This window comes from Passer domesticus, unplaced genomic scaffold (genome assembly GCF_036417665.1).
Source record: "Passer domesticus isolate bPasDom1 unplaced genomic scaffold, bPasDom1.hap1 HAP1_SCAFFOLD_373, whole genome shotgun sequence".
Taxonomy (NCBI): Eukaryota; Metazoa; Chordata; class Aves; order Passeriformes; family Passeridae; genus Passer; species Passer domesticus.
In genome coordinates, this window is record NW_026990153.1 from 1 (window position 1) to 8,611 (window position 8,611).

Below are 8,611 nucleotides of genomic sequence, written 5' to 3' on the forward strand. Positions count from 1 at the left end.
TGCACCTCAGCTGGGCTGCTGATTTCATCCCTAACTCAGGCTTACCACCCTTGGGCCTGCTTCCAGACAGCCCAGCTGCATCCCGTTCCCTCTTCAAACCTAGTTTAAAGCCCTCTAAACAAGTTCTGCAAGCTCATCAGCTAAAAACCTTCTGCCCTTAAGAGAGAGCTGGAGCCCATCTGGTTCCAGCAGGCCAGGTGCCATCAAAGCTGCGCCATGATCAAAGAATCCAAAATTCTGCCAATGACACCAACCCTTGAGCCACTTGTTGATGATACGAGCTCTCCTATTGCTTTCACCATTTTTCTCAGCCACCAAAGGGACTGAGGAAAAGACTACCTGTGTCCCTGTTCTATGAACCACTTGTCCCTGTGCCCTGAAGTCCCTTTCAATGGTCCTGACACTCCTCTTCTCAATCTCATCACTGCCAGCCTGGAGTTTCAACAGTGGATAATAATCAGAGGACTGAATGAGCCCAGGAAGTCCCTGAGGAATATCCTGCACCTGGGCCCCAGGGAGGCAGCAGAGCTCTCTGTGGGGTGGGTCCGGTTGACATGGGGCCCTCTGTTCCCCTCAGAAGGGAATCACCCACCACGATTACCCTTCTTTCCTTTTTGATGTTAGAGGTGGCAATCCATGTTACAGATTAATCATAATTGGGAGGCTCTCTGGGCAGATAATTTTCTTCTTAATCATTTGGCTGACTCTCTAGATCCAGGGGCTCATACCTATTCTGAAGTGGCCCCTGGCTAGGGGATGGGGGTCGGGAGGAATTTTTATCATAACCTCCCCGTGCAGGGACCATTTCCACTCCCCTTCATCTACAGGTGTCCTTCTCTTGCCTGACAGTGTGCAGCACAGGAGTCCTGTGACTCTTGCTGGGCCTTCCGTAAGGATGGAAGGGCTGAACTCCATCAATCTATTTCCCTTTCACTTTCCCTGATACTCCTTAGTCTTTAAACTTCCTCCCTAAGCTCGGCCACCAGTGAAAGGAGATCATTCACCTGTTCACACCACAGGCAGCTTTTCTCCTCACTGCCCCCTGAAACCACTGCTAAGCTCAAACACTCTGCACAGGAATGGGTCAGGACACAGACACATTCTTTTTGGAGGGTTCCATCTAGTTACTTGTACTAACTACAGTTTTCGATTGCGTAAAAACCACTACTGCCAGAAACACCAAAACCAAGCAACCAACAGAAACACTGCAAACAACACACAGTAAAACTTCCTAACAAGAAAACCTGCAACCCTGCCTGCTTGCCCTGCCTGTGCACACTGCCTCGTGAATTGTCCCTCAGAGACATGCCACGGCCCTGTTTGCCCACTCCTGTTTGCCGTAAACCCTAGAGGCCTCTTTTAATCCGCTGGCTAACCAAGGAGGGAGGAAGCTGCACCCCATCCCTGCGTAACTCACAGGCGCTTGATGGCTTCCCTCTTTTCCTGGGCATGCCGCTGGAGGAGGTCCAGTCCCAGATGGTCCCAGGCAAGGAAATGTCCCTCAGCCCAGGGACGCTCAGCATGGGCTGCCCCATCCTCCCCGGGGACCCGCCACTGGTCACAGCAGCCCCTGCCTGGCTCCTGCCTGCCCACACCGTGGCCATCCCCAGCTGCCCCTGGGCACGCAGCTCAGCCAGTGCTGATCCTGGCTGGGCTTTGCTGCTGCTACCACCCGCACACTGGGGTGACAGCTCCATCTCTTTAGTGCAAGAGAAGAGCTGGGCCAAGCCCTGCCCACCTTCAGTAGGGGCCAGAGAGCAGCGCCAGTGCCTTCAGGGGGAGAGGACCTTGTCTGGCTGGAGGCAGCATCTGCACAGCCACAAGCTGTTAAAGCAGCTGGCACAGGGACATCGGGCATGGGCATGGAGATGTGCGATGCAATTAGAGGTCCAGTTCTCCCTTAGGTGTTTGGCAGGACATATGAAGGGAGGAAGATACAACTGTGAAAGAGGCCATGGCAAGAGACACAGGGAACAGAGGCTCTGCTATACCTATCATGCACTGCTTGTGCCCATCCTGCAAGCAGAATATCATTGAGATTCATCAAAGTGGAATCAGGGCACGTGTTCCTGTCTTGCTTTGAACCTCTACAAGATCCGTGGGGAGAGTGAGCCCGTGATGTGCTGCACTGCTGAGCTGGCAGCACGGTGGATACGGGCAGGACATTCTCTGTTTCCCCCAGAGCTGGGGCCTGCAGGCACCTTGCCGGCCCTTGGCACAGGCTGTGCCAGCCAGCAAAGCCCAGCAGGCCGGGAGGAGAGCCTGCTGGGCTTTGTTCTTTCTCAGCCAGCAGGAAGCTGAGAGAAGCCCCTGCTCTGGAACTGAGGCAGTTCTTGCACAAGCAAACAAAGATGGTGACTTGAAAAGATTCCCACTGTGCTCAAGGTTTGCCTCTGAAGACTAAGAGTTGAGCTGGTCAAGAATCCCTGGAAATATCTGGGAAATGGTTTTACGTCACTTGGTTGTGACTAGGTACAAAGTTCCCGTGGGAAAAGATCTTTGCTTAAGCATCAGGCTGGGTGTCTTAGGGTGTCTTAGTTCTTCACAGAGTAAAGATTACCACAGAAATGCCATTTTATTTTTTATTGTATAAGTGTAAAAAACTTTCCAGAACTGTAAAACTACTTTAAAAATACAAATGTATTCTGGAAAAAGGGATGAATATTTTGGTGATATATCTCTACAAAAAATATTTCTAAATATTTCTAAAAATTAAAAGTGAAGAAAAAATAGGTTTGCCTTTTCAGGATTTTAATACTATTTTGTAAAGTCCTTAACTACTACACTACTCGGGAATAAATATTTAGGGATGTCTCTCTACAGTAAATAAATTTTAAAATATTTTTTCAAAAGTCAAATTTCTAAAAATGAAAAACAAAGAAAAATAGTGTCACTTGTTCTCAGGAGCCCCATGCTGCTGCCTGCCCCCGGGCTCCCCCATCCCCTCGGGGCCCCGCCGCTGGGCACAGCCGCCCCTGCCTGGCTCCTGCCTGCCCACACCATGGCCATTCCCAGCTGCCCCTGGGCACGGAGCTCAGCCAGTGCTGCTGCCGGGTGGGCTTTGCTGCTGCTGCCTCCAGACACTGGGGTGACAGCTCCATCTCTGTAGTGCAAGAGAAGAAGGGGCCATCGCCTACCCTGGCGGGGCAGCAGGGCTTAACTCCAGTGTTGTTTAGAGGGCAAGGCCAGGGAGCTGAGGGGCAGAGGAAGGGATGTGTTGGTCTCAGGAGGGGCTGGAGTGTGCTCAGCTGGGCCTGGGGTCTCCAGAAGAACTTGAGAATTGGCTGGGATGGGATGCAGGGAGATCAAAAAAGGGATGAAGTCATCTTGGGGAGACCCATGGGGAGAGCAGGTGGCAGTGGGATCTAAAGGGTAGTAGGAGGTTTCCTTGTAGATGGCTGTTCTTGGGTTCCCTTCACAGAACAGGTGAGAGGGCTGTCCAGGCCCTTATGACGGCCAGAGGAGCAGCTCAAACTGTCTGGGAGTGAGGTGCAGCCACCGTCATTAAACTCCTGTCCAGAGGTGCTCCTGTGGAGAGAGGAGGTGGCTGAGGCCCCAGCTGCCAGTGGCACACAGTGACCCTCGTGCACAGCAGGGCCCAGAGCTGGCAAGGCTCCCCAGCACGGCTGGAGCTGCTGGCACAGCTGGGCCCAGCTGGACAGCTGCCCCTCAAGGCCCCGGCCAGCAGGGCACGGCTCTGGGCAGGATTCCTGGCCAGGAGCGGGCCCCAGAGCGCCTCTGCCTTTCAAGGGCAATCTCGGCCCTGCTCTTTCTCCTCCCCACCTCCCTCTGCCTCTGCCCTGTGCCCCTGGGGCTGCTCTTGGCCAGGCAGCCTCAGTGGGAGCCAGCACTGACTGCTGCCCCAGTGGGCCCCAGGACAAGGCCCAGCAATTGAGAGGCCAATGGAAGCACTGGGCAGCAGCAGAACCCTCAGCAGAGTTATTTGGACAACCATGGACTGGCCACAGCACCAATGCAGCCTCAGTGGGAATGCTTCCTGTCTACATTAGACTTTCAAAAGAAACTCTTTCAGGGAAAGATGACCACTCACCATTTCTTCTTCCAGTTACACCAGATTCTGACACAGAACAATATGAGAGTAAGGTCCAACAGAAGCAGGGCTGCCATTAACCCTGCCCAGCAGCCTGTTCCCATATAGAAGACACTTCCGAGGCCTTCCTGGGCATGGGGAAGACGTGTTGTGGTGCTGGCTGCATCTGTGGGAGCAATGGGGAGTGTGAGCCCGTGCTGTGCTGCACTGCTGAGCTGGCAGCACGGTGGATACAGGCAGGACGTTCTCTGTTTCCCCCAGAGCTGGGGCCTGCAGGCACCTTGCCGGCCCTTGGCACAGGCTGTGCCAGCCAACAAAGCCCAGCAGGCCGGGAGGAGAGCCCGGGGGCAGCGCAGCTGCTTGGGCAGTGGCTGCTGCCAGGGACAGGAGCCAAAGCCATCCCTGAGCAGCCACTGCCACCCCTGGCCCTCCCTGCCCCGTGACAGCTCCCCCAGCCCCAGGGGACAGGCTCAGGCCCTGTCAGGACCCAGCGCAGCCCCTGCCCAGTCGGGAGCCAGGGCTGGCTCTGGCCCTGGGCTGGCGGCAGGGCTCCCGCTCGGGGCTGCTCCTGTGCCTTGGGCCTCTGGGCACTCAGGGCCAGCTCCGCAGCAGCTGCAGCGCCAGGGACGTTGCTGCACCAGTCCCGTTTCCCCGGGGCTCTGAACCAGCTCCAGAGGCCTGGAAGCCGAGGCGCCTCCAGCTTTGGCTGCTGCCGGGATGGGCAAGGGCAGGCCCTGGGGGAAGAGCTGCTGCCACACAGCCCCGGCCAGGGCTGAGCCCGGCATAGCAATTACCTGCTGTGCCTGTGCCCATGTCTGGCATCGCCTTCCTTCCTGCAGCAGGGGCTACCCATGAGGATACGCTTCCTCCAGGATGTGCCTCCTTCTGCACAGATGTTTGGTCCATCACTTCAGACAGGAAAAAGGACAGTTGGATTAGATGGAAGAGTTCCTGATTTGGGTGCTGGCATCTTCAGGATGTCATGTGCGTTAAACATGGGGATACGTTTCAGAAAATGTCTTGGCTTTCAGGGCAGGGTCAGGGCTCTCCTGTTTCCAAACCGCTGCCGTGCCTGAGCCACAGGAGCGGTGAGGGGATCGTGCAGGGCAAGGGCACACACGTGCATGGTTCTGTGCTGGCACCTGCAGTGATGCCCCCCTGGCCCAGCTTTGGGCTCTGAGCTGGCAGCTCTCCCAGGGGGAAAGGCCTTGACCTACCCTCAGCATCTCCCAGAGGCTCAGTCCTGGACGTGGCTTGGGAAGCTGCACCACCTTCACCAGCAGGTTCAGCTGCAAAGAAAGGCAGGACAGAAGAGCTCCTGTGGCACTGCAGGAGATCCTCAGGCTGCCCACAAGGCTCAGCCCCAGGGCTCAGCCATGAGCCCGGCCCCTTCCCTCTCTGCTCTTCTCTGTGTCTGCACAGAGCACATGGAAGGACACACTGCCATTGCACACGGAAGGAAGATGGACAGCTAAGTGCTCCTTACTCCCACTGACAGTGATCCTGTGGGATCCCTCAGGGCTCCAGAAGGGAGCAGAGCAAATTTTCCATATTCCATCAACCTTCAGAAGATCTTAAGTGAAAGGGCAAATGTATGAGCTCTTGCCACCTGGTCACTGTGTATTCTCTCAGGAAAGGTACATTGAGCACTTGCCTCCAGGATTTCCCATGAGTCTCAAGCCATAATCCAGCAGCTTTCCCAGATAATCCATGTCTTGATCCCAACCTAGAAGTTTGCAAAGATCAGAACCATTTCCATGATGTGCTGGGATCCCCTTCTGCCTCAGGGACTGGGCACTGCATATAGGTCAGGTAAGGCCATGGGAGCCAGATGTGAATGGACACGGCCAAAGCTGCTCAGGGGCCTGGGGAGCTCTGGGCAGGCTCATGGTCAATCCCTATCTTATTTGCAGGCCCTGTGCAACATCCCTGGAGAGGTGCCTGGAGCAGCCCAGGGCCCGTGGCAGTACTCTTAGTCGCACAAGGAAAATGCTCCTTGAATCCCTGGGGAGAACTGCAGCAGGCAGTGCTGCAAGTATCCCTCGCAAACTCCCTCCTGCCTGTCCTCCCAGCCGCCCTTCCTCCATCTGCTGGGAGACCTCCCACAGCCCAAGGGGACCCAGCCAGGCCCACTAAGGACACACTGGAACCTTGCTCTCCCCCTCTGTCCTTTCCCCACCATGGGCACCCCGTGCAGGCACTGCCAGGTTTCGGGAGATGTCTCCCACACAGGGACCCCAGCAGGACTGCTCAGTACCTGAGTGCCCTGAGCGTGCTCGGGATAATTCCCCTGGGTTGTGCCCTCACTTCCAGGCAGCAGAGACAGCAGCTCAAGCCTCAGCAGGGCTCAGGCCCAGAGGCACAGCAATTACCTCCTGTGACTGTGCCTGGCATCGCCTCCAGTCCTACAGCAGTGGCTGTCATGGAGCCACTGCTTCCTTCGGGAAACGCCGCCTTTTGCCCAGCCTCTCCATCCACTTCTGGAGAAAGGAAGAGGGACGGCTGGATCAGGTGGGGCTGTTCCCCACTGGGGAGGTGGCATCTTCAGCAGCCAGTACTTGTGAAAGTCATGGTTAAGGATCAGGAATCCACACAATTTTCTGGGTAGGCCAGGGTCCACTTTCATGATAACACCCGCCCTTAGTGATCATCCTGGAGACTATGAAATTTCAGGGAATCTCAGGCCCGTGGTGCAGTTTGGGCTCCCTGTCAGCTGACGCCAAATGCCTTCCTGCAGAGACTGGGCACAAGCTGCAGCCAGGCCAAGCTGGGAAGCAGCCCTGCAGGGCATGAAAGCAGCAGTGGGGCAGAGAGGCTGCCATGGATCCCTTCCCGCTGTGCCGGGCACGGTGTGTCCAGATGTGCAGCCAAAGGCCCCGGCTGCTGAGTCCCAGGGGAAGCATGAGGGAAATGCACCCACCTTGTCCTCCTCCCTGCAGCAATTCCTTCAGCATTTGCCTCATGTTTTTGGATGGCTCATGGGGTTTCTGGTGTCCTTTGCCTTTGTTCTTTCCCTGTTGGAGTACCTTAGAGCAACAGAGTTCCATTTCCCAGGAACGGATCCCACAAAAGCAGGGCTCAGCCTGTGGGGTCATCAGGGACACACTACTCACCCCCGCCATGGGAGCTGGGCTTTTGTGTAGGAATCAGCAAAGCAGCTAGACAAGTCCTCCCTGCAGACACACCTGGAACACAAGAGCCACAGAAGCTTCTGTCACCTGATTCCTGCCAGGTTCACAACAATTATTCCTTGGTGGCACACTGAGAACATACCTGATGGTGGCTCAGATAGGACCAACACTTTATGCAGCCAAGCTAATGGAGAAGCCTTCCCAGACACCTCATCTAGAAGGGAGCAGAGATCAGACCCATTTCCATGGTGTGCTGGAGTCCCCTTCTGCCTCAGGGAACTGGGCACTGCAAGGGGCTCAGGTAATTTTGTGGGAGTCGGACGTGAATGGATAAGGCCAAAGCTGCACAGCAGCCTGGGGAGCTCTGGGCTGACTCCTGGTCACATTCCAGACTCTTTTCAGGCCCTGTGAAACATCCTTGGATGTAGGAATGTAGGAGAGTGCCCCCTAATTACAGAGTGGCAAAGCTAACCTTTATCCCCCAAAAAAGGAAAGAAGCCCAGAAGTTTCTCCCAACGATCAGGTGACAAGCCACCTCAAAGGACCCCAGAGGCTTCAGTAAAAACTCTGGGTCACCTAATTGGATAGAAGCCAAAAAGTCCCGCCTGACCCATCAGGTAGAAAAGGGGAGGACAAAAGAACCAAAGGGCTTTTGTGAAGGTGTTTCTACCAGTGGCAGACTGCTGTACCTGCATCGGATTTTTCTGTTTGTTATTTTGCCTTTTATTAAATCTTTTTGTTTCTAACACTGCAGCAGAAGCCATCCTGCTCATTATTTGCCTCCAAAGGTAATAGCTGAGCTATCCTTGGGTGTGCTGGGTTCCCTTTTTGAAGGTTTATAACACCCGGCCCCAGAAAAAAGAACCCAGCACGTGGCGCCCGGACAGTATTTCTCCTATTGAGGAAGATGGTCTAGGGATTTTTTGATTACCTCAATCAAAACAGGACATTTTTCCTTGGTATTTGTGTTTTTGAGGGAGCAGGCCTGCACCTGAGTTTTTTGTCCCTTTAAAATAGAAAACCCAGAAGAAGGGATTTGAGATTGAGAGGGAATCTCGAATCAAAGCCTCATACTGGTGAAGAGGAGGCTGTAATCAGAGACGGGACTGGAGCAGCACCGCAGCCTCAGAGGACTCTGTCGCTCAGCTCAGCTGATTTGTCACTGTTGTGACCCAGGACCGGGGAGGAATTTCATACCAAGAAGGACAACTGGAAAACTCTGGTGAGTGCCACCATGGGAAATCGGTTGTCTTTAGCTGAGCAGGATTTTTTTTCATATTTCAATTATAAGTTAGAAATTCAAGATATTCAGTTTGACAACAAACAGTTTAAAAAGCTTGTAAAATGGGTCTTAACAGAGTTCCCAAACTCAGACATATCTCAGAAACTTGATCCAGACTTCTGGGATTCGGTCGGACTGAAATTACAT

General features: G+C 54.4%; 1 protein-coding gene across 2 annotated transcripts; it reads right to left on the minus strand.

Annotated features, from left to right (window-relative positions):
- Nucleotides 1-3,023: 3,023 nt before the first annotated feature.
- LOC135292625 (uncharacterized) lies at nucleotides 3,024-6,517 on the minus strand. 2 transcript variants are annotated; one of them, XM_064406766.1, is made up of 6 exons: nucleotides 6,424-6,511; nucleotides 5,706-5,777; nucleotides 5,269-5,340; nucleotides 4,846-4,959; nucleotides 4,052-4,217; nucleotides 3,024-3,528 (listed from the first exon to the last, which is right to left on the minus strand). In XM_064406766.1, exons 1-6 carry the CDS (start codon nucleotides 6,473-6,475, stop codon nucleotides 3,366-3,368), a joined length of 639 nt encoding a protein of 212 aa, XP_064262836.1. In that variant the 5' UTR covers nucleotides 6,476-6,511; the 3' UTR covers nucleotides 3,024-3,365. The 2 variants fall into 2 exon arrangements, 1 of the variants encoding a protein (XP_064262836.1); XR_010354852.1 differs by lacking the exon at nucleotides 4,846-4,959 and having other exon boundaries at nucleotides 6,424-6,517.
- Between the last annotated feature and the right edge of the window lie 2,094 nt (nucleotides 6,518-8,611).